The sequence below is a fragment of the Pholcus phalangioides genome, unplaced genomic scaffold, assembly GCF_987345545.1.
Source record: "Pholcus phalangioides strain wild (caught in Gottingen) unplaced genomic scaffold, Ppha-v1.0 ptg000015l_1, whole genome shotgun sequence".
Classification (NCBI taxonomy): domain Eukaryota; kingdom Metazoa; phylum Arthropoda; class Arachnida; order Araneae; family Pholcidae; genus Pholcus; species Pholcus phalangioides.
The window spans coordinates 73888090-73914992 of NW_028301608.1; the positions used below are offsets into that span (position 1 = coordinate 73888090).

At 36.6% G+C, this 26903-nt stretch overlaps 1 protein-coding gene across 4 annotated transcripts in view; it reads left to right on the forward strand.

Annotated features, from left to right (window-relative positions):
• Window positions 1–26903, forward strand: part of LOC149076665 (pre-mRNA-splicing factor CWC22 homolog) — a 336314-nt gene that overhangs the window by 282760 nt on the left and 26651 nt on the right. For all 4 annotated transcript variants that reach the window (XM_089244291.1, XM_089244289.1, XM_089244288.1 and 1 more), the window contains exons 14-15: window positions 421–573; window positions 6190–6317. In XM_089244291.1, the coding sequence (XP_089100417.1) occupies window positions 421–573; window positions 6190–6317 (281 nt within the window). The remainder of the gene's footprint in view (window positions 1–420; window positions 574–6189; window positions 6318–26903) is intronic.

The window sequence follows — 26903 nt, forward strand, 5'->3', positions numbered from 1 at the left end:
GGTAGGTATACTGTATATCTATTCAAGAAAACAGCCACGGAATTTTAGCTGCAAACTAATTGCATGCTATCAACAGCTCTCTTTTCGATGAGTAAAAAAAGACTGACAGCTTCAATATTGTTAATTGAACGCATGTGTTGAATTGGTCTGCAAAACAATTTTATCCTCTCCCTATCGTCAGGGCCGCAACTAGGGGGTGCTGGCGGATTTTGTGCCCCGGGCGCTAGACCCAAGGGGGCGCAAATTTCATTCTGAAACCGGAATTATGTAAGATTAAATTTGTTTAAGGTGGAGGTGTTTTAGCATTTTGAATTATTATTTTTTTATTTTACTGGTTTAAGTTTTTTGCATTTTTCCATATACTATGGAGGACCTAATATATGTTTATTCTACCTTTATTTTTCTTTCTTGTCTTCATAGCGCTTTTGTCAGCTGAATAAGATATATATTGAGCCTTTTACAGACATATTCAAAGTTTCATATGAAACAATCCACAGATTTGAAACAAACAAGCTACGGAATGTGGCCAAGTTCTTTTCCCATCTTTTGTACACTGATGCAATATCATGGCTGGTATGTTGATTGATTTTCAAATAGTTTGGAATGTATTAAAATAAATTAAATAACTACAATATCATAAACTCCTAACACAGTAATCCAACACTTATGAAATAAAATCTACTATGGCAATTCACACTTGCGGAACTAGGGTTATATAAGTATCAGAATTGGAAGGGCATACTGTTAATGACATTTAAACTGCACAAAGTATTAAATTAAGTCTTTGTGCATTTAAAATAAGCACAAAGACTAAAATAGATAACTATACTAGTATAATTAATTGAAGTGTCAAAAACCTTAAATGAATGCTTTTGTATAATATTTTGAACACAGTTGTAATGACTCTGCTCCGTCATGTGAACTGTATTTCTATAAAGTTCTCACTGGTTAAAAACTTAACAAAACTTTAATTTTACGCTATTGGAACGTACAACTCAAGAGAGGGACTGAAGCCACGTGCGCTTTCTCTCATGTTAAGGCAGCAACTTTCTTCTTCTCCCATGCAGTGGGAGGGTTTGACGCATGGCACAGCTTTGCGGGCTTAACAACTATGGTATATAACATGATGAGAAACTTACTTTTATGCACATTACAATGTTTTATTTTTAAACACTAATTTATTACAATAATGTAAACAAAATATTATAATTTACAATTTTGAATTTTTTGACATACAAAGTCTCTCATTTTATCTAAACTACTAATTACCTGTGTTCATTTCACTGAACAAAATTGAGCTGTTTGTTCAAAATATGTGTGATAGGAGGTTTTGACATCAGAAACTAACTCAGTATTAAAACAGTCAAAAATGTATTGTCAATGTTGTATAATAGTTTTTTTAACCTGATAGATACGTTAAATATTAAAACACTTTTATGTAGATTAAAGTGTTTTATGTTTTGTATAAAACATTTATTTTAATATTTTAAATTTTTTTATGTGCCCAAAATTTTGTTCCATATAGAAATTCTCTCGCAGCATAAAGTTCTAACTCATTGAAAACTTAACAAAACTTCTATCTTACGCTATTAGAAAGTACAACTCAAGAGTGCGACAGAAGACCCATGCTCTTTCTCTCGTGCTAAGGCAGCAACTCTTTCTTCTCCCACGCAGTGGGTTTGACGCATGCCACAGTGTGGCGGTCTTAACACTCCTGTCGATTGAAATTACATGATTTCAATCGCACAATCAATTACACAATTTCTCAACACAGAATTAATGTTGCAATAAAGAATAATGTCCTGGATAAATGAATGAAATGAATGGATACATAATGTGAATACATTAGAACATATTATACACAAATGCAAAAATAATTCTTACTCAATCTTTTCATCATTGCCATGGAACACTTCGGTGATTCTGATTGAGTGCTTGGTAAATTTTCATCTTTTAACAGTACAAGTGTACATATTTTTACATTATCTTTTACTCCATTTGTTTCGTTCTTCTGGCAAACTACCCATAAGTTGACTTTGCAGTATAGGTTTGTTTTTGAAACAAATAGGACATTCATGTACTAACTTTCTACAAAGATTTCTACCATTAATTGGCCAAAACTTTTGTCTCGCACGATGTAATAATGACTGTTTACCAATATGCAAATACTTTACATAGTAGTATCTTAATATGATCATAGTGAGAGGATGGTTAGATGACAAAAACATGGGGAATTTATTGTTGGCATTTAGATCGGAATTCTGTCTTTCACTACAATTCTCAAAATACCATCATCATCCAAGAAACAGTTTCAGGAAACTAACTTAGAGTTATCCTTTAGAGCCTCTCTCCTTTTAAGCCTTTCAATCTCAACTCCAACTCTTTGAATAGTTTTTATCAGGAGATTTTCAGAAAATTGTATTTCCTTTCTCGTTATTTACTCTTTTATCACAAGATCTCAAATTATAGGCAAATTTTAATACAAAACTCAATGTCCTTAATATTGTGAAGTAACTAATGCTAATTTTTAAGATATACTCAATGAGACAACTCTTGGTAGTTAAAGTCAAAGACAAGTTAATGTCATCAAAATTACTGTTCAATCCTTTTTGAGTTCTTTGGAGTCTTTCAAACAGTTCGGTAAACACAGGTGGTGAATCCTCATAAGCAAGCTCTTCTTCCATCAAGAATCTCTGTCCGGTCCACCATCTGTCACTGTACAAAAGAGCGTCAGCACTGATGCCTCTGGCAACCAAAGCGGCTGGGTTGTCTTTTTCAGGGCAATGAAGCCAACAGTCTTTTTCCGTCAAAGTTTGCATTTCATTCATTCGTCGAAAACCGTGTGACAATTCGAAATGACGAATGACAAATGACGAAATTCGTGTGAAAACCATCTTTTTACTGAACCCTTTATCCACAGCAGCATGATCTACTAAACCACACATTTACCTCATCCATATTCCTCTGTGGAACTTCTAACGAATTGGTACATGTTGGGATATGCGTGTCCGTGTTGTGAACCTAACGTGAAGCTTGTTTCTGTGTAATGCTTGTATAGTACTGCCATCTGCCACATATTTTTCGAACCATGAGTGAAGTGTGATATTTGAAGATTTTACCATTGTAGGCCTGTTGCTCTCTGCAGCGAGACTTTTTAATCGGGAGATCAGCTTGTATTCGCATCTCGAAGTTAGGAACCACAGAAAACCAACTTCAGCCGAGCAACACGATCTGTGAATCTGAATCTGAATAGAAGTAGGTCTTACATGGTCTTTTCCTTCTCATGATTTTCTCAATCTTGCTGCGAGCAGTGCTCCGAGTAAGTCCAACCTTGGTAGAGAAAGGTTCTTCAGTGGCGCAACTCTGCTTTCAGAAGCAATCAGGTTCACGCAAATGTAGTCCCCTCTAAGGTACACTGCTGCTCTGTAAGCTCTTTGACTAGCATCTGAAAAACTATGAATTTATATTTCATTTGAGTCATCTTCAGAAAGATCGAGAATGGCCAAAGCTTCCTAGATACTACAAGCCTGAAACATATCTTCATGACGTCACTAGGGCCGCAAGTAGATGCTTTGTCAGCCGGGGCCAGCATGCATTTTAGCGCCCCCATAATGTTGAAGGAGAGGTTAAAGAGTGAAATTTGCTCCCCCTCTAGTCTGGCACCCGGGGCACCAGATCCGCCTGCATCCCCTCTAGTTGCGGCCCTGGACGTCGCAATCCGTGTCCTACCGCGTACACACTTCAAATTCAAAACTCACAACCAACATGTATTTTTTGACAATTGGAAGGAAAAATTCATGGCGAATTTGAATTTTTTTATTATAATTATTTCCTAGTATGGTATACGGAAAAAACACTGAGAATATATTTATATTTAATTCTTTAATTTAATAGCAGTTTCACAAATTCTCTGCCAACACGTATTTCTAGATGTTTTTTGCTCCCAAGCAAATATGTTTGAAAAATCAGGCAATATATTTGCTGTTATTATATTGTGCAATATTATAGACTGTTCAGCAACTTTTTATTTTTTTTTATTTATATAATATGACTTATTAGAATTTGTATTTAAAATATAAGGATACACAGGCAATGTACAAAAATAAAAAAAACAACAATGTCATTAAAATATTTTTTATTCCCTACATTCATATCAATTCTAATTCAAAGGGAAATTGGTTGCTGCTCTAAATATAATTTTTGTAAACGTTCAAATTTATTTATCTGTGAGGGAAACTTCGAAAACAACATTTCAATATTCTGATCGGATTTTACATGAAAAGTCTTACTTTTATTGCACTCATTTATAAAATTTCCATAAAATAAATTTTCGTTTCTAATTTTAAATGGTAAATTATGAACTCTTATAAATAACATTTTATTTTCAGAATTTTAGTTGAAAATATTTCATATCAGATCAATTTTTTTTTAAATATTAAAAGTTTCAAAATTAAAAAGACGTATATCTCCTGAGAAATGCAAAACATTTTTTCATACTTTTAATCAAAATGCATGCACACACACACACTTTTATACTTTTTCGAAAATACTTCAAATTTAAAAAACTATTCAATGCAATTAAGATTGTTTTATAGAAGCAAGTTTCTTTTAATTGAATAGTTCTTTTACGAGGTGTCATACCTTTTAACATAGTGAAAAACTATACTCTAATAGAAATATCATTAAAATACTATTTAACCATAAAGAAATATCATTAAATATACTATTTAACCATCAATTTATTCCAAATTTTTTACACATGTTCTTCAATGTATGTGCTATCCTATGCTGGTATAAAGTTCTACATATCTTAGATAATTTTTTGTAAATTTTCAAAAAAAAAAAAGCATTAAAAACAGCTTGTGTTCATGATAAAATACCATGACATGAATGTAATTGATTAAAAATAAAGGAAACTGTTCAATTCATGAAATGAAGCAAAATGTTGAGATTTTATTGACTCAATCTTATTTAAAATGGCTGTTTCTCCCATATTTGTCTCATCAACAAAATCAAATGAATTTCGTTATTTTAATTATGTTTTTGTTATCATTTTAATCTAATTTTTCAAGCCCATTTTGAGGAATAAAATCAAACCACAGACTAAATTTTGCAAGTCAAAATTTCTAAAATTAATTTTTCAAAATCATGTAGCTGTATTGCGTAAAGTGAGGGATACCTGTATATTATTTTTCTTTAACAAAATCTTCTCAAAACAACATATATTCACTCTCTTCAACTTATTTTTGCATTAAATCCTTGCTCATGTATGTTTTTTTTTTTAAAGGAAATGACTCACTATCTGAAAGACTAATTTTTCTGTTTTGTAATGAGTTTGATTATGGTTCTTTGAGCTCTTGCGATTTATGGCTTCATTTGCACTTAACTGTCTACCAACAAGGTTTGAAGAACGGTTGAGAAATTTTTGGAGAAACCACCCACGCAAAATGAGAAATGAAATCCCAAGCATTGTACAGTGCATATGTAGGACAGTTTTTTAATGCCAATAGTGTTTTTCATTCAGTTGAAAACATGTATGGCACACATAGTAGTAATATTGCATAGTAAAGTTTTAATTATTTGTCTTGCGACAATTTCAACTCATTGCTTACCAACAATATGGGATCTAGTGATTTCAAAATCAGCAGTTAACAGAAATTTCAGCTCGTTTTTCCCTAATTATCCACCGCTGTACTGAATATACAACATATCTTACATGGCAACATTTGTCCGTCAGGTTTGATGTTCAACAGTTGAGGAATATATCTAGGATTTTCAAACAAAAGAATATAGTAGCTTAGAAGAGTATCATTATTGGTGAGCAGAGCAGAAAGTTCCAATACCGTGAAGAATGAAGCTCTTTCTTGTGTGACTGTCATTTTTATGTCCCACAGAAAATGCTACTCTTGTTACTCACACCAATGCAATAAAAGCAGCAAACACCATAAAAATGCCATGTTGATCAAATAGTGCATACTGACAAGCTTCTTCAAAAGTGTGGTTTTGAAAGGTGCAAAATTAATTCCTCAACAAGATGAGAGAAGTCATGAAGTTTCAATAACCTCAGATTAACCATTTAAGTGTGTAATCGCATATCAAATCTTTGCTGTCAAAATGACGGGTCTGTGGTTCTAATGTTAATTATGATATAGTGATGCTCATACATTTTTTTCTTGAAATTTTCAATAGGTGTTATCATGCATAAAATTGAATGAAGAAGATACAACTTCCTCAAGTAGAATCTTCATCAAGATACTTTTCCAAGAATTGTGTGAATATATGGGTCTCACAAAGTTGAATGATAGGGTGAAAGACGTGTAAGTTGTTTGTTCTTGATGTATGTCATTAATGATGTAAAGGAATTCACAGCTGAATGAATGAACGGCAGGACTCTGCCACCAGACTGATAATGTTGTGTAGATCTCTTCCATCCCAGCATGATTCTCTCGAGCTGCAAAAATTTGCATGCCTCTTTTTTTTTATAGTTGAGGTATTTCTAAAAAAAACTTATTACTGTGTAGCTTTTAAAAAAAAGTGTGTGACAAATTTTCTCTTTCCAGGGAAACATGTCTCAAAATTTGAAAATTCCAGCAAAGCAGTTCTATAGCATGTCTTCTCAGGGCCATGGGGCAGACTTTTTCCTTAGGGTGCCCCCAAAAGCTTATTATTATGCAAAATAAGTGTAAATTTTTTTGTGGCTCTGATTTGGCTCAGGACCCTAGGACAGTGCCCCGGTTGTCCTGGCCTAGTTGCGGGCCTACAGCGAAGTATGAAAGACTAAAAAAACCAATGTGAATTTCTGAAAGAAAAAAAAAATTTAGGGCAGCAAAAAGGAAAAAGAGGAAGAGATAAATGGGGGACTCAAGGGAAAGAGTGGTAGGTGAAGAGTATTCATTGTCCATCAAAAGTTGATGGAAATTTAACTTACGCAACATGACCAGCCTGGATTTCATTTTCCAGTGTAATGTACTCATTTCCAATGAAGGCCTAATCTGCTGATGTGCTAGCTTTCAATTAATCTGTCCAATGACGAAACTGAAATCTGCTAGTGATTGTAGTTTTTCAAAAATTTTGAGCTCTCATTTAAATACTTTAAATCAAGTAACCTTGATAAATCTGATTTTTGAGAGAGACTATAATGGTACAAACTCCTAAGCTTAGCATATTAAAGTTGTTTTACAACCCATCACCACCACACATACCGCGACTTATTTTATAATTCTGAAGCGCTTCCAGTGTTCTGATTACTTCCTATGTTAATTGTACCTTTTTTTTATTATCTCCAATTTCACTAAACTGTGCTGGTTTTGTGAATTCTTTAGATTGTTTCATTTTGTATACAACTATTTACAACCCATAATATATTTACATCGTAGAAACAAATACTGAAAGAGAAAAATACAGCATGTGCACGGGGACGACCGAGACACGTGTATCGGTGAGTGGCATAACATAAACATAAAAATACCCCAAGCCAGACAGCTTTGACTCGCAACTTTTGTGGTGTTGCCATCAGGAGAAATGAAATGATAATTCATGATAAGCATTTCATTTCATAATGATAAGCATCTTCTCGAGATACTCCAGTGCCACCATGCGGGGAGCACCACAGTCTACAACAGGCCTACAACGGTGAAATCATCAAACATTACACTTCACTCATAATTCGAAGAATATGTGGTAGATGGCATCACTATCACAAGCATTATGCAGAAACAAGCTTCACGTTAGGTTCACAACATGGACACTCACATTGCAACATGTGCCAATTCGTTAGAAATTCCACAAAGGAATATGGATGGGGTGCATGTGTGGTTTAGTAGTAGTTCCGAATGTACGTAGAGTCTCTTTTCACCATGCGTCGTTGCAGGAGTTGGGTGTAGCATGTGGTTCCTTAGAATGGAGACGAATTCTGTGGGACACGGTATGTTGTTGCGACTGTTGGTGATCAGATCGCCAGGCAATCAGAGCTCTGTGCCATATAGGAGTTGTGCTGGTGTGGCTTTGAGGTCTTCTTTGTAGCAGGATCATGGGTGGAGATGCTGGGCCCCCAATTCATGTTTGATTTAGGCTATCAGAATTGCTTTCAGTTGTTGCTCTTTCTATCATACCATTAGCTTGCGGATGTTAAGGTGTCCTGATGTGCTGAATGCTTGATGTAGGTGAGGCAATATGTGTAAACTTGCGATGACGGAAGTGGACCAATGATATAGATGTGGACATGCTTGAAACGAGCATCTAGCATTTCTATTTGCCCTGGAGTGGAAACAGTATATTTGTGCACCTTTTTTTACTTTTGGCAAAGCACCACACAACATAGAGTCCAGGTTGTGCAGTCTTTTCAAATTGGGGGAAGGCTTTGCTTGAGTTCATTTCCAGTCCAATGACTTACAGCAGAGTAATGTCGGTGAATAACATGTGTATTTCTTGTATAAAGTGCACGCATATCATTTGGTGAAGTTTTCCATAGGGAATAAAGTAGATATCGTGCTTGTTCAAGAGCAGCAAAGGTGGTTGCTTGGGTGGCTTGCCACAACGATGGTCGACCTGGACATCCTTGGATGGTAAGAGCGCTATCTTAGTTCCATCAACACGCATCCTCCCAGCTACTTTTCGAGTAGGGGAGGCATTTCGTGGCTGTGCAAATCAGTACAGTGAGCAAACAGCTTATTCTGGTTAGTGCGTGCAAGTCACCTTACGAAGACATCGAAGAGGCCATCAGGGAACTGTAAGATGTCTGCCAATCCTCCCCAGAAGTCGAAATTCACAGATCGAAATTGTTATTCGTCTCTCGGGGGCTATAAAGACACAAACGTCAGAGGAAGAAAACTACAAGACTTCCTCAGTGGATGTAATATGTTCCTTTTCAACACTAGCCGCACAGGACCTACATATGAGTTGGCAGATGGTCGCGGCTGGCCGGACCTGACTTTCACGACCTCTCCGTCGCTATTTCAGAATGTCACTTGGTCCATTGGTGAGGAAGATTCCCGCAGTTCGCATAAGTATATTCACTTGTTCTTGCGTGCAGAGTGTGGTTCAATCACACAAGGTCGTTATAGAACAACAACTAGGAGGCTGCGCAAGCTGACAGCAGTTACAAGGCCGCTGTTCAACATGCTCCTTAAGCAAATTGGGACGGTTTCATCGGAAGACTATGTAAATAATACCATCGACAATTTCATGTTTTAATTACATGAAAAATGCACAGATACTCTTTGGGTACGTCCAAACGAGACCAAATCGTCTTCCAAGCTGGTGTACCCAGCAGTTTGCCATTGAAAGAAGAAAGGTTCGGGCACTGGAACAGAGATTTCTAAAGGCCAAAGAGGACAGAAATATAGCTAGAACGCAATACAAGAAAGCAAGGGCGGTGCAACGTTTATCTTGCATTTCCCGGTTCTTTATCATTTTTACCTCATTAACCATTGGATGGATGACAATAATGAATGAAACAAGACTTTAATTAAACTATAAATATTTATTCAATTATCAGTTAATTATTAGTATAACATTTTAACAAACAATTATTACATTTAACCTTTTCTCTCAGTATTACAACAAAACAATAAAACAGAACGATCTCACCGCCATGTCCAGGTATTCACGTATTAGTTCACATCGTCCACAAGACATTCCAAGATGTCGATTTCATGGCAAAAGACTCCCCAACACCAGGTTCAGACGGGTTTGGTGTCTCGAAACACGCGTTGAGGCCACAGCTCAGCCAGTGCGTAGGAAATTGGAGATGAACGTCCATGGGTAGCCGGTCTGGCCACTAACCAATCCACAGGCGACGGGATGACGACGACGTTGGATTATCACATGAAGTCAGACGGGTGAGGTGTCAAAGGCACACTTTTCCAATTTTAACTCATTGTTTTGAGAGAGGATCTGGATCACACCTCAACAGGGCGTGAGGCCTGAGTGATGAAGACAGGAAGTTAGTCGGAAGAAGTAGGTGTTCGTACAGATCTGTCTGGTTTTTATACAGGAGCGTTCCCACAATGTTTCATGAAAGAACCAATCACAAGGTTGAAGGTGTGATATTGAGCTTGCGTCTGATTTACATAACTTCATGAGATAAAAGGAAATATTGTAAAAAATATAATACTGAATCTGGCAACCAAACATAAGACGGCGGCCGATCGGCAGGCACACGATCCCGCCAATCTATCCCGGAGACAAAAAGGTAAAACAAACTAAAATCTATCATAATGACTAGGATAAGGATGATTTCTGCGGGGACTTAATGGTAATGTTACAGGGGTATACAAGCGTTCGGTTGAAAGGGCTAAAATCACCAGTTGGACAAAGTTTTGTGCCGAGGAAAGCAGTCTTTACGGTGGAGCATATTGTTCAATATTTAAATACAAACGTATACCGCCTTAAGTGAGGATGAGTTTCAATGGTATGTTCAACTCAACCATTCTTGAGGCAGCAGAATACCAGCTGAATGTTATATATCCAGATAAAGTAGAACGAATTGCTTTAGTGCAGAGACGAAGTGGCGTATTCAAACATGATTTACCAATTACGACATCAGAGATAGCTCACATAGTGAATAATCTCAAGAATAGAAGTGCACCAGGCTGTGACATTATCAACATCCCGATTCTGAAGAAACTTTTTGAAGAATATTCTGAAGTCTTTACCTTCATTTTCAATAAAATGCTAGACATATTGGTATTTCCTCACCATTTCAAAAAAGGGAAGATTCTTCTGTTTCTGAAAACCAGTTTGGTTTCCACGCTGGAAATTCAGTGGAAAAGGCCATTGAGGCTCTTCTTTGTGTCATCAGACACAAACACGGCCATTGTCTTCAAACAGCTGTCGTGTCTGTGGACATACATGATGCTTTCGACTCCCTACGCCACGTACTCATAAACCAGTTACATCGAACGCCACTTCCGTGGTCTTTAGTAAGTATCGTGGAGAATATGTTGCAAGACCGTTACAAGACCGTTTGCAATGACTACTGATGGAGGTGTAGCAACAAAAGAGCAGCGTCAAGGATGCCCACAAGGATCCTGCAGTGGTCCTTTACTGTGGACGCTGGTGCTTGATACGCTGTTACAACTTAACTGGGGTCCTCATGTCTACATACAAGCATTCGCAGATGATCTCATATTTGTAATATCGAGAAACGACCACGATGACATAACTCTGACAGCTCAGAATGCATTCATGTCTCTGTCGAAATGGTTGAGTAATAATGAGCTGCAGATGGAAGTGGAGAAAACCATGTTTCTCTGGCTTCATCCCAAGAAGATCGTGGTTAATGGTTTAAGGATTTGGCCTTCCAAAGTAATTAAATATCTAGAGGTGTACATAGATGACAAGCTCAGTTTTATGACACATATGGCTAAGCAAGTAGACAAGGTATGTAACATAGCCTTATTGACGCTCGCCTGACCTTTGCCCCTGATGTAATGGTAGTGCATGTGTTATGTTTTGTTATTGAGTTTGTGTTATGTCTATCATATACTGTATGTTTATAATTATTTCCTGTCGACTAAACAAACTTGTTACTTACGGACGTTTTTGGTGCCGACGTGTCACGAACTGTTTTAGGAAGAAAGGGAAACTAGTTTCCAAACTTGCCGCTTGGAACGCCGATGTCGATGGGGGCGCATGTGCGTTACTCCTCATTTGCATGCTTAGTGATTTGGGAGCTATATATAATCACGTCCGTGCTTCAAATCGGCCTTCAGTCTCATATAGCGCTAGAATCGCTAATCATCCGAACAACTCGGCTGGTCCGATGTTCCCGTCACGCAAGTTCCCGTCAGTTGCTCTCCAAGAATGCCGTTCAGGGATGTCTGCTGGTGTCCGTTCTCGATCTTAATGCCTTCGTAGATCTTGCCGACTGCTATCTGGCGTTGGCTGGCATGGTCAATAGCAGTGATCTGATAGTTTCCTCGTATGACGCTGCAATCTGATGCTACCCTTTCGTCACGACGTCCACCATCGGACTCCACCGCTTGAACGCCGAAATCCACGTGTAGCACGCCGATGTCCGCGATCTAATGACGCCTCTTCGTCAACGCCCTGGGTTCGTCGAGATATACGTTATCTGGACTCCACCACTTGATCGCTGAATACCTTGTGTGGTTCTACCGGTGTTCGTGATCTAGTATCGCCTCATCTACGCCCTGGGTTCGTCACGATATCCGTCATCTGACTTCTACTGCTTGATCGGTGAAGACCAAGTGTGGTTCTGTCGACGTCCGTGATTTGATTCCGCCGCCTCGTCGACGCCTTGGGTTCGTCGCTGAACTCTGTGTGATTCTACTGACATCTGTGGTCGAGCATCGTTTCTTGAAGACCATAGCTGAGTGTCACTTCCGCCCTAGTCGTTTCACTATAAGTATACTTTGCGATTTTCCTACTAGTGAAGGGTTTGCCCTTCAATTGATGTATTAACTAAGATGTTTTAATTTGTAATAATAGAAATAAATAGTTGTTCAAAACTGTTTTGTTCCTTGGCAGATAAAGACATACGTTGCAGGTACACGGTACCCTCCAACTCCTTCGTAGAGTGGCCGGACCACAATGGGGGCTCCAGCAGAATTTTAGGAATGTTTTATACAGATCAATTGTGCATCACCAGCTTTCCTTTGGATGCGCCTCTTGGTTTCGGTACCCTACGCAAACACATAGGAGAGTTCTGGACATAGCCCAGCACCCGTTCCTGTTGTATGTATCCGGGGCCTACTCCACCACTGCAAATGAAGTCATATATGTTGCCACAGGGAATCCGAGGCTGAGCAGTTATATGGAATATGAAGCCTGCAAGACCAGCGTTCTTCATTTGGATGAAGATGTTGTCACCAATACTGGGTCACTGCAAGCGCAGTCTTTTGAAAAGCAACACAAGGTGTGGCTCATGCATCCCAGCTTGGACATCGACGCAAATCAGGTCGTGCTGTCTGGTGCTGAATGGATTAAGCTGGCTCCTGGAACAGTAAAGATCTATACAGATGGCTCGAAGTCTTCTGACGGTACAGGGTGCGCTTATCTAGTTATAAAACAAGATGAATCCATCGAAGAACTATGGAGCAGGCGGCGCGCAAAGGAAAACAGTGTTTTTCAAGCTGAAATATATGTGATTCTAAATGTCGTTTCAAGGGCACACACCTTATCGAAACCAGTGCTGATCCTCTCAGACGGCGCTTCGGGCCTGTTATCAATCAAAAACCCATGTTCTGTGCATCATAATGTACGAGAGATACGTCGAATTTTATGCGTCAATACGAGAATCCGATTGGCCTGGGTTAAAACCCACGCAGGCATCTTTGGCAATGAAATAGAGCCGACAAACTTGCCAAGGAGGCCACAAAACTTCCGTCTCAAGACGACCACCTTTGGCCAAGGAGTTTGGTCCATTGGGGCTTAGAGAGGATGTGTTGCAGGAGTGGCAGACCAATTGGAATGCATGTGCAGCAAAGGACGCCCACAAGATACAATCAAGTTCATTGGCATTTGAGCGTATGACCTAGAGAGAAAACAATCGCTATTACCGAGCATGGCCCTTTTCCGGTGTATCTTCTGCGTTTTAAACGTTCTAGTAACAGCGTATGCATCTGCGGTTCAAATGGTTCCCTATGGCACTACATCACCACATGTCCCCAGACGAGATACTCCCACTTTGGCCAACTGCCAGAGTCCAGAATACTGATTTGGAAGATAAGAATTCTAAACAGGCCTCTGAACTTTCAACGTTTGCAGAGGTTGATTCGATTCCTGGACCACCACCTACATCTACTCCACAATAAGACGCGAGCTGCGGGATCAAAGGTACAGCATTCGCGCTCAGAGGACCCGTCTTACAAGCCAACAAGAGAGGTAACATGGTTACCTATCAAAAAGTATACTTTTTGGCCAAGAAGAAAAGCATTGGTTGTTTCACCGACACCTAATAATCAATAAAATTTACGCCCAAGTGTCAACTGTTCCATTTTTTTCTGGCGGGTGTGAATGAAATGTAGATGCTGGCCATATAGACGTCAATTTATATCTTATTACAGTTGATTGCTGAGATTGGTATATTCTAGATTGAATAAACTCAGTTCCAGATTCTATCAATACAAGACAAAAATTATTCTTTGATTATTTATATAAGGACTATTACGATTACAGACTAATTATCTGTGGATGATATGCTATGATCACAATTTTTACTCCAGATTCTTTATTGTATATATGTATATCGTTGTTTGTTATTTTGACATAAATTAATAAATTTCCGGATATACCCATCCCCAGGGAGAGCTTCAATATCTCTCTGAGATGGGAAGCAGGGTGTGTCTGGTCGTTCAATGTATAAAGTGCACGAGGTAAGCCAGATAATATATTAAGATAATAAATGCTAATAAAAATAGTCAGACTATGTTCTACTGAACCTCCTACCTCTCAAATACACAATCAACTACTGATCTATGGATCTACTATGAAAAAATATTATTATATCTGTTCTTCCAGTTTTCTCTAAAATAATCAAAAAATTTATAAATCAACAACTAATAGGTTTTTTGAACCATAACAATTATTTGGTCCCGAATCAATTCGGTTCGGAAAAATAAAAACGCATAAATGGCTATAATCAAAATCTGTCACTATTTAAATTCCGGCTACAATAACAGTAAATACTCTTATTGTTTATTTAGACCTAAAACAAGCATTTGATAATGTGGATTTGACTGTATTAACAGAAAAATTACATAGAGCTGGTATACGAGGAAGAATATTGGAATGGTTCAAAACATATTACTTTGACAGACAACAAGCAGTAGTTATAAATCGGAAAATGAGTAGTTATCTCCAGGTTCGAAAAGGGGTCCCAGGGATCTGTTTTGGGTCCCACATTATTTCTCATTTACATAAACGACTTCTGTAAACAAACTAAACGGTCAATTAATTTCATTTGCCGATGACACTGCTCTGTACATAGAGGATGACGGCATAGCAACTTTAATAACAAAGACAGGATGATCTGAGACGTATTAATCAGTGGATGGTTGCAAACAAACTTGAATTGAACGTGCTTAAATTCTGACACAGAAATCCCCATTAAAATTCATATCTGTCATCCTCAAGCACAACAAAACTGCACCTGCCAAGGAATCCAAGGAGTGTATGAATACAAATACTTAGGGGTAACCATACACTGGATGACTTGAAATGGAATACCCATTGCGATAAAATAGCAAAAAAAATTTGATTTTACACAGCTCTTTTGTACAAGCTCAAGTATAATCAGGGGTGCAAGAGCTGCGCCAAACTGCGCCTAAGCGGTTCTCTTGCTACGTGATGTACCGAATCCCTGCGCATTTGCGCCAATTCTTGTTTGTGGTTCGTGGAGATACCGCTAATGCACTGTAGTGCGTCAAATACCCGGGATTTAGAAAAAAGCATGAAACATTTGTTTACGGGACGCGTTCTTTCCGACACTAGGAAAAAGATACGGAAGGGGAAACTTCAATTTTTTTCATTTCCCATCATCTACCACAATCGCGTTATCTCGTGACCTTGGAAAGTAGTTCTACTACCTTGAAGTATAAAGTCCTATACTGTTATTGGTTAACCGGCGGGCTATCGAAGTCCCTGAATGAATATGCCGAATTTTCCGATTTCTGAGACCGTTTTTTCTCCTGCGGGTGATATACTGAAAATAACGGTAATTTCGCTGCTGCCAACCTTGCGTTCAAAGACGGCATACATCGAAAAGAGGATTGGTTTACTTGTTTAAATTACCGACATTTTTCGAAGATCATATTGGGAAAAAATGGGATCTGTAAAAACCCCAGCTAAAATATTCATAGTTTTGTCATCTAGCTACTATGCGGTCGTGTGGTTATCGTTGGCGGTTGCCGATCATGACAATTTCACATTGCGAAAATCCGGATTTGGTGAACAGGGGCGGCTCGAGGAAAAAAATTTCTACTTATGCGGAATCTATTTTTGGCGCTACTGACGGCGTTTTTTTTGGTCAACAAAGGTTTTTCACCCTTTCAACTCCATTTGCCCCTCCCCTTCCTAGAGCGGCGCCCAATATGGCCGCACGGTCCTCCACTGCATTGGTGGGGGGAGGGGCATGCACTTAACAATAGTCAAAGGAAGGAGTTTGTACTAGGAGCATGTGTTTATTTTACATAACTTCTATGAGATACCCTTTTTATATTAATGTCCTCTCTTTCCAAAACATTTTGTTGGAGAGAATGAAACGTTTGCACCCTTTCTTGTTTTTTGCACTCCCTCTCGTGCATTGCTGGGATAGTACATTACTCCCTCACGTATTGCTGGGATGTTGCTTAACATTGTATCACCAACAGAACTATTAATTATGTGTGATGAATGAGTTGCACTAAAATGCAAAGAATTACAAGAAGTGAAATCAGTTCAGAGAATAGATAGATATTGGGCAGACATATTCAAACTTTGTAACCTTGAAAGCAGCCCAAAGTTCAAAATTTTGCCAATTTTGGTGAAGGCTTTTTTATCTTTACCACATGGTAATGCAGAGTTAATTTTTAACAAATAAATAAAAGTCTGTTCGAACATTGAAAAATCTGTCCATCCTATGCTTTAATGGAATAAGAGATACAAAATTCTTATGTTCAAGGGCATAAAAAATTGGAAAAAAATCGTCATTGAGATGCCGAACTTCTGAAAGCGACTCGTGATTCATAATCTATCAACGTGTTATTAGGTTGAGTGTACACTCATGTCCATAAATTAAGGATAATTCAGAATCACACGGAAATCGAAATCTAAAGTAAAAATTTCACATGTAAAATTATCACACACATCTGCAAGAATGATATGCAAATTTCAGGAAGCCACCAGATGATGCTGATAGTACATCACAATAACGAGAGTGTAAGAGGGGGGGGGTATATAAGGAATGGTGGCAAAGAAGTGAAATTGTTGACAAGAGTTCTGTAAGGTGCTCAGTGCCATAAGCGAATAGTTACGACACAGAGGACGCATGGGGATGATTTTTTACGTGGTAGAATTATCGGCCACCTGGAATGTGGGCGTACTCAGATGGAAGTATCCGAGGAACCTAGAATTGCCCAAAGTGTCATCTCTAGGCTTTGGCAACGATTCCAAGATAACGGAAGTCAGTAGAAATGATGGTGACCATCATAAATGTCAGTAGACGTTACAGTACAGGTCGCCCTCGACTTACAACTCCGAATGAAGACCAGTATTTGGCAGTAACTGCCAAAATTAGCGGACGGAGCACAACATCCAACCTGTCTCATCAGCTATCTGCAGCCACGGGTACCACAGTTTCAAGGCAAATCGTGTACAGACATTTAGGAGATATTGGTCTATGTGCTCGCAGGCCTGTCAGATGTGTTCCGCTCACGGCAACTCACTGTTGGCAGCAATTAGCCTGGAGTAGAGCACATGCAATGTGGACATCGTCACAGTGGGCTTGTGTGATGTTTTCCGACGAGTCCAGGTTTAGCTTGCAGTCTGATTCACGTCGGACTTTCATATGGAGAACGCCAGGTACCCGTTACTACCAAAACAACATCATTGAACAACACCGTTACGGTGGTGCAGCATTGCTCGTTTGGGGTGGAATTATACTGGGTTCCAGAACAGATCTGCATGTTCAAACCGGAACCATGAAAGCCCAAATTTATCGGGACATCATTCTGGAACAACATGTACGTTTGTTTAGGGGTGCCATGGGCGCAGAATTTGTGTTTATGGATGACAACGCCCATCCTCACCGAGCAAACATCGTAAACGAATGCCTTGAATCTGAGGATATAACCCGTATGGAATGACCAGCATTCTCACCTGACTTGAATCCGATAGAGCATGTGTGGAACATGCTTGGCCGATGAGTTGCAGCCCGTCAACCACCTCCTACATGTGTACCGGAACTTCGCATGGGAGACATACAACGTATTAACCATCATACCAACCATGTAATAGTAAGTTTTTGAAAGGAGATATTTTTTTACAATTGCTCCAGGGAGCAAAAATCGTAGTTTTTATGAATGGTATCATACATACACCATTGTTTTTGTTCTTTATCTTTTGTTTAATAAATGGGCTTTATGAATAAGTAACGTTTGTTTTGTTCCGAACCTTTATTTGCCGGAGCTGGCATTATCCTTAATTTATGGACATAGTGTAAATGAGGTATTTATATTTTTCTTTTTTTTTGCATTTTCCTTTTAAATTTAATAATTCCTTTAAATTCTGTGGAAAGCTTTTTTTTTCACAGAAACCCGTATTATATTCTGCACGCACTTTTTTTGCTATATCAGGATGAATAAGATTTTGGTGTTCAAGCAGCAGAAATTCTTGCTGCCTAGGTTTTTAGTATGCATGTTGCTTAATTTGAAAAGAGTAATCATTTTTATTTGTCATTTCAGTAATGCATGTTTTAATAGTGGCAGATAAGATAATTCAGAAAAAATTTAAATGGATTTTAATTTGTGCAGGAAATTTATTTAGAATTATTTGTTTCAACCATTTTTGGCAAAACTTTTGGCATTTCACAGAAAAATTACTCCTTATATTGCAGATATAGTTTGTTTTTAGTTCTGCTCCATTTTCAAAATTTCTGCTCCAAAAATGAAATTTGCTGCTCCGAAATAGATGAGGGGCGCTTGCACCCCTGAGTATTTGATAGGGGAGGATTTTTTGAAAGACATCTTTTACTCATGGGTTTTCTCAATTATAACTTACGGTTTTTGTGCCTGGGGTGGAGCATACCATTTTAATATCATGCAACTAAGTAACACATATTACAAGGTAAGAAATATGCTAACACAAGCCTATACTGGAAACGATAGGAAAATTAACTGTCACACACTAGACAATTATATATTTACCAATCAATAAACTTTGCGACAAAAAATAAAAATTGGCTTCAGAGAAAAACAAATAGAACAGCAGCGAGATTCAAACATGATTTTAAAGTGCCAAAAACAAAAAAAACATCTTTTTCAAAAGTATTTCATTTACTGCTCCTAAATTTATGAATTCATTCAGTCAAAAAAATCAACTACTAATAATACTAACCACAAATATGAAATTTTCATATATGCAAAAAGCATTCAAAATTATATGTTCTGAAACTGTTCATTAAAAGCTAGATAAATATAAAATTAACAATTTTTTTTTTTTTTACATACTGCTTGAAACTATATATTTTTATGTGTATTAATGTTGTACCCAGAACATACTCGCATCATTTTGTTTAAATTTCACTAAATATGGATTGTCATTTTACATTGAACTGTTGTTATACATCATGTCTTAAATTTCTTATACGTTTTTCTATAATTATATACTGTGTACTTGGCGGCTCACAATGGCGGCGAAAAAATGTAATGCAATGTCTTTTTGGCTTCCCAGAAGGACTTAGTGTAACTTGGGGTCACATAGTGTATATTCGTTATATGTGTACGTTTTTTTTCCTTTTGTATTCCTTTTCGTGTGTTATTGTACCGTATTGTGTAATGTGTATGTGTGTGTATTTGTTTGTTTACAATAAAAAAAAGGGAAATTTTCCCGTAATCCCCTGGGCTTACACTGATAGGAGGATAATGAGTGATGTCACATAATTGCTAATCTACATATACTGATGACACTTTCTAAAAATGTATATGTACAATATCATCTCTTCAAACAAACTCAAATTAAACAAATATTATCTCTAACTTCATAATTACACAAATTATAAACATAAATGTAATCATAGGCAGAGATAGACTTGAAAGTCTGGGTGGGGGGCACGATGATAATTCATATATACATATCAGTCGACTCAACCTTTGTCGCTGGGGGGGGGGGCGGCCTCCCCGTATCTCCGTCCATGAATATAATATATACTTCATTTGAGCAAAAATACATAAATATATAATTTCAATCTATACACTTCCTCCAATTTTTGGTCAAATCATTCAAAATCATTTCTTTTCTTTTAACAATCAAAAATGGTATCTTGAAATTTCTGAAAGTTGAATCTTTGCCAATGGCTTCATGAATATATCTGCAATGTTAGATTCTGTCTGAATTTTTACTATTCTAATGACACCTTTTCCAATGAAATCTTTAACATAATGGATATATCGTATCCATATGTTTGTTTGCATCTTTTCTACATAATTCTTGGAATAGTCATAGCTTTTTTTGTATTACAGTACATGACAGAAGTAGGTGAATTTTCTATACCACATTGCTATCTGACCAAACAATTTCACCAAGCAGACGCTGTAATGAGGCTTTTTGGATCATGTGATATTTCCCTCTTTCTTCAGGGACTTACAATGTAACAAATATGGCGACTTCCTGCTCAACTTGTGAAAGAAACAAATCTAAATGAAAGAAATGTAAAAATGAATCTTTTTTTTTTTCTTTTTGATGGGCTCTAGGTATTTTGAAAATTTTCTTGAAGTTTGATTTATTGATCTTCCTGCTTTTGCTTCAAAAAATGCTTGAATAAAGCTGCTGAATTTCTTCAATGTAATTTATGGGGGCCCATAATTTATTTAAAAACATCCTAACCTATATGTATTGATGCAGTTGTATATTATAAGAGAATATGGAGACATTCATTTTCATTTTTGCACTTGAAATGAAGTGAATAAAAAGTTAAAATCAATGTTATTGCATGAATATATCCAACTCAAAAATAGGTCCGGTTAATTATTTTATACCTAATTTTCTGGGCTCTGCACCTGTAAGCGAACTCAATATTTCGAAAATGAAGAATTTGGTTCAATTGTTAAAGTCATTAATGTGGCAGAAAATCCCACCTAATTTCCACACTTCTACTTTAAAATCGTAAATTTAACATTGATTTCTATGGGGATCATCCTGTGTTTGTCTCTCAAAGTGATGATGATTATGACGTCTATTCATAAATATACTTGCGCTTTTGTAAACACAACATTTTTGTTTCTCCATAGAGTAAGCAGTTCAGGCATTTTCACTCCAGTACTTAGTTAATGTATCTCCACTTTTAATGTAATAAATAATCTGTTATTACCGTATATACTCGTGTATAAGCCAACCCCCACTTCAGGACCACCAAAACCTCAATAAATTGAAAAACCGTTTATAAGCCGACCCTAAGAAAACTGCATTTCAGAGGAAAAATGTTTTTTTTACATTTTCGTCCAAAATGAATAGCTTACGGAAATTTACAATAGAAAATGATTTAAACTTTTTCATCTGTTTCTTCTGAGTCTCCAAGCTCATTGTAATCCATCAGATCGTAGGGTGTGGCACCTTCATTTTTATCTTCACCTGGGCTGTCTCATAGCTATTGTCATTTTCAAAGAGGATATGATCTTCAGTTCAGTTCATCACATTGTTGATAATTGCATTTGGTGTTAATTGCATTTTTAATTGGGTTGCTGTATTTTTGAAATTTATGACATCCATATTTTTATGGGCATCTTTTTATCAGCCACCTCGTTGGGCATTTTGCCTGTTGTGGCGTTGTATTTGCATTTGTATTTGTATATTTGTATTGTATTTGATTCAAAACTTGTTGCACCTTGAAAGGTCGGATGATAATTTTGGTGGAAGCAGAATTTCGTGCCTCATGTACCCATTGGTACACACTAGGCCAATACCAAGTTTCTTCAAGGCACCACTTTTTGTGGTTTCTTTATCATCGGAACTCATCCATTCGATTCACAAATCCCTCAAATAGTCTTTGAAAGGCTTGTTGATGCTCACATCTGAAGTCTGTACAATCGACGTTAGCCCACCTGGTATAAAATTCAATTATGTTTTCGATTTCTTTGCCTTGGCTTTGACATTATCGGTTCAGTGGGATTTGAACATATCTCATACTAATAATGCCAGTTTCTCGAACACTGCTACGAAAATGACTTCTGAGTTTGGGGTCAATATTTTCTCATCAAAAACTGACCCGAGTATAATTTTTTATATATATAAATAACTAATATTTTTTTTATTCACATCAAATTGTACTCCCAACAATATATTCAATGGACCTAACTTTTTCACATCAAATAATTTGATCTTACCTTTTACCATATTCAAGTAATATTCATTTTCAACAAATAATGAAAGCTTATCAACAATCATTACAGCATAATTTTTCATACAATATACACAATTTGCACTTTTGAATTTTTGAAACCAAATAGTTTTCAGTTTCTCTTCCAGTTCTTGAAACCACATTCTACCACTTTTATGTAGTCCATATAATCGCTCTATTCAGTTTGTACACAGACTGCTCTTTACTTTCCACTATGAATCTTGGAGGGTGCTGTACATAAATCTCCTCGTGCAATTTCCCGTACAAATAAACATTCTTGACATCCAATTGGAAATGCATCCAGCTGAGCATAATCACAAATAATACGATCAGAGCTCTAATTACAGTAAAGTTAACTACTAGACTGAAAGCTTCTTCAAAGTCATATCCTATACATTGAAGAATACGAGAATTACTAGTCTTGCCTTAAATCTAGCAATATCTCCTTTAGCATCCTTTTTCACATTGTATACCCATGTCGTTCCAAGTATTCTCTTTTCTTTGGGCATAGGTACTAACTCCCATACTTTTCTTTCATTAAATGAGTCTATTTCTTCAGACATTGCTTTATTCCACTTAACATTCTGCAAAGATTTCTGTGAGCATGTATATAATGTTGCGGAATGTCAATATCTGTTTGAAATATTTGAAAGTTTCCCATTTCTTTGAAGACATTAAATGAAGCTTGGTTGCTTTTTTTCATTTATCTGACTAGAGATGTGAGGTGAGAATATTCTCGTGGATGTAAAAATTGGAGAATAATCGAGAATATTAATTTTTCTTTTAAATAACTTACATTTTTTTACTAATTTTATTTATATTGTAAAATATAAATCAGTTTTTATTGCCTGAAACATTTACAACAAAATTTTTGGTATAATACCCCCAATGGCAACTTAGTTGGTCATGATGAGAGGTTTTAAAAGTTTGGTTATACAGATTTTAGAATCCTTTAGATTAAAACAATAAAAAATTATTTTAAAATTAGATAAATTTTCAGAAATAAGTTCACAACAAAAGAAATTAAACCAAAGTTGATTGATAAAGGAAGATATTCTTATACATCATTTTCATTCCAAGAAGATGCAGAACTGTTGTTTTCTTCAATGCACATGCACTTAAATTCTGTATAACTCACATTTCTTTAAAAGTTGTGCAATTCAGCTCTGTTGGTTTAATTTTCTTGCTTTCAAACTTTAATATTGTGCTCTACGAACTTCAATGTTCCCATCTTGACGGGAAGAGAGACAGAGAATATTTTCAAAGGACTACTACTATTATAAACTACTAGAGAAAATTCTTATCAAAAATAATTATTATTCTCAAGTTATTTATCAAGATTATTTATTGTAATACATGTTATCTATATATATAAAATTGATTTTCTGTCTGTCTGTCTGTGTGTGTTTATGTATGTTCTCTATACAAATCTGCAATTTTAGATCGATCATCGCCAAATTTTGCATATATACCAAATGGGACCCGACTTGAACGATAGGCTACTTTAAAATTTCGTCAGAGCAAGGAAAATGCCCCAAACGGGCAAAAAACAGTCGGGCAACAATGGTTTTTGGGCCTCAACAATCACTTTCCGAACGTTTACTTTGGTTACCGTGGTTCCCTAGCGTTTCAGACGTGTTTTATGCCTTTACAATGGTTTGTTACTTCTCTAATCCTGTTACTATATGAATAATAATTTATACCTTTATAGTGCTTTGCCACATTTTCAATGCTCTCAGTAATGAGGCTCTTTGAATAGACGTCGTAATCATCATCACTTTGAGGGTCAGGAAAAGGGTGTTCCTCCTAGAAATCAGTATTAAAATTGCCGATTCTATTGTATAAATGCGGAAATTTAGTGGTGTTTTCTGTCACATCAATAATTTTAAAAATTGTATTGAATTCTCTCGATTTTTGGAATATTGAGTTCGCTTAGAGATATACGAAGCCCAGGAGATTGAATATGAAATTATTTGACGGACCTACTTTTGAGTTGGATATCCATGCAATAACATTGATTTCAACTTTTTATTTATATCTTGTCAAGCATGAAAATTCAGTTCTCCGTATTGTCTTTTTATATTCAACTGCATAAATTGATATAGTTTAGGTTGTTTTAAAATCAATTATGGGTCCCTAAAATACATCGAAGAAATTCCACAGCTAAAGCATTTTTGGAAGCAGAAACAGGCAGAAATAGATAACTTGAAGTTCGAGAGGAGGATTGAAATACCTAGCACCCCTTAAAAAAAGGTGGAAAAAAATATTCGTTTCTATGTTTCTTTAAATCTAGATTTGTTCATTTCATGAGTCGCGCAGGACGTCGCCATATTGGTTAACTTAGACACGGTTTGCATTTCCCTCAAAGAAAGAGGGAGATATCACTTGATCCAAACAGCCTCATTGAAGAAAACCCGGGCAGCGCCGGGTATTATACCTAGTTATATATATTCTTGCTAATACTCTGGAAACCTTTCGGTAACTGAAAAATATTCTTATCGAGGAGAATATTCTCTGGAAGGACTATTATTAATAACTTCAGAATAATTCTTATTATTTTCTATAAGAATATTCCCCAGTAATTTATGAAAGTAGTCCTTCAAGAGAATATTCTCAAGGATATTATATGTAACTATATTATAAATAACAAGAGAATATTCTCAAGGATATTATATGTAACTATATTATAAATAAGAGAATATTCTCATCAAGAACTTATAAGAATATTCTCAATTTATTTATAATAATAGCCCTACCAGAGAATATTCCCCGAAAGATTATTCTCAAGAATTTTACATCTCTGTATCTGACAGTTATCTTGACTACTTTCACTGCTAGACATATTTTTAGATTGTTCCTTCTATACATTCGTGGTCTTCCATTCGAAATCTTCAGAATTTCAATCTATTCCTTTTTCTTCACAATATTTCTCAATTTTTACTCTACTTCTAATTCTAGGCTCACCTGTTGAGGGATAGTAATAAAGATCAACTCTTCCCTTTGTCTTTTCACTTTGATGAGATATTTCCTCCTCAGTGAATGTTATGGGTCTAGTATTATCAGTACCAGGAGCACCATCACTGGCTGTGATGTCTTCCCTCAGTTCTTGGTATGAAACGTCCTCATGAAAATATAATTTTAACCAATTGAACATATTCCAATGTGAATTTTGTTTCGTGGGGTTCTCTCTATTCCGATTTGCTTTTTATTAAAAGTGATATTTTTGGTTTCAATGACTCTCCCTTCATTCGGATACCATACTCTATAACCAAAATAGTAAATACTGCATATCTTACTAGGATACCAAGTTTAGCTTTAGGCTGCAGTTTAATACGTTTTTGTCTTGGTATATGGATTTATGTTGTACATCCTATCCGTCTGAAGTAACTGACATTTCGTTTTTTCCCTAACCACCTGTAATATGGAGTCTCATTAGTTATGGAATGCAACACCCTATTTTTCAAATAATTAACAGCCATAACTAGTTCTGCCCACAATTCTGAACTATGCAAATAGGTTAGAACACTTTCCATCACAGTTCTGTTGTATCTTTCTGCCACACCATTCATCTCAGGGGAATATGCATTCTTTCATGTCAATTCAGGAGGGTAAATACCCTCCTGGAATAGGAATTCTACCATAGCCTTAAATACCCTCCTGTTTCAATTTGTATTGAAATTTCTTAGACAAATATTCTAATCCGTTATCTGTTCTAAGAGTTTTTAATTTCTTTCCTGTCTGACATTCTACCATAGCCTTAAATTGAAGAAACTTATCAAACACTTGCTTTTTGTTCTCCAAAGGATATATAAAAGCTCTATGACTATAATCATCTATGAAACTAAGAAAATATAAGGCATTTCCCATAGATGGTATTTTAGCTGATTCCTGAGTGTATTAACTCGAGAACTTCTTTGGATTTCACAGTTCCATAAGATGGAAACTAGCTGTTTTAGACTTTCCAATATTACAACTTTCACATGCATAATCTTTTAGATGGGAATTTTTCAAACCAATTACTTTATCTTCTCTGACTAATTTACTGAGCATAGCATTGTTAAAATGCGCTAAGCATTCATGCCAAATGTTCAAAGGAATAGATGAATGCACTTTTCGATTTTCCTTTCTCAATTTCTCTATACCTGTCCTTCTCTGTATATCCTTCAAAAACAAAAAAATCAAGTGCTTTATTTGCAGCGATGAATGCATTTGTCCATCAAGATAGTAAAATTCAATTTTACCATTACCACCAATGAACGTGAATCTGGCGCCATCCATTCTTTTTCCAGAAATCAAGTTCCTCTGTGACACTGGTACATGAAGAGCGTCCTTGAGGGTCATCCTATGCAATTCACCATCAGACATCACATTCACTACAGCATCGCCAATGCCTTTGACTGTAGTAGGATTGAGTCCAAATTTCACAACTATCTTCCAAAGGTCTACAATTCTTGAAGAATGCTATCGACAATAACACATGGCATGTGGTAGCGGAATACCGTGTGAATTTTCATTTCCATCTTTTATAGTTTCTTTGTTGTTACCATCCACCTTGGTGACAAGAACATAGAATCATATGCCTGTTTATTTACCTTTGAAGGAATGTTTTTAGGGCGATGGTTGCCATTTCCTTTTTCAAAATTCCCTCTGCATTGCTTGTAAAAATGTCCGGGCTTGTTGCACTGATAACAGATGATCTGTTTCCTCTCTATTCTTCTGGCTCATCTGTCTAGAAACACTTTTTGTGCTTGAGATAGAAATGTTTTATTCATTTGATCTATGTCTTCCATCTTCTTTTCACTTTGAATTTGACCATATTCAGACAAGAGCTCGGTTTCTACTTCTTATC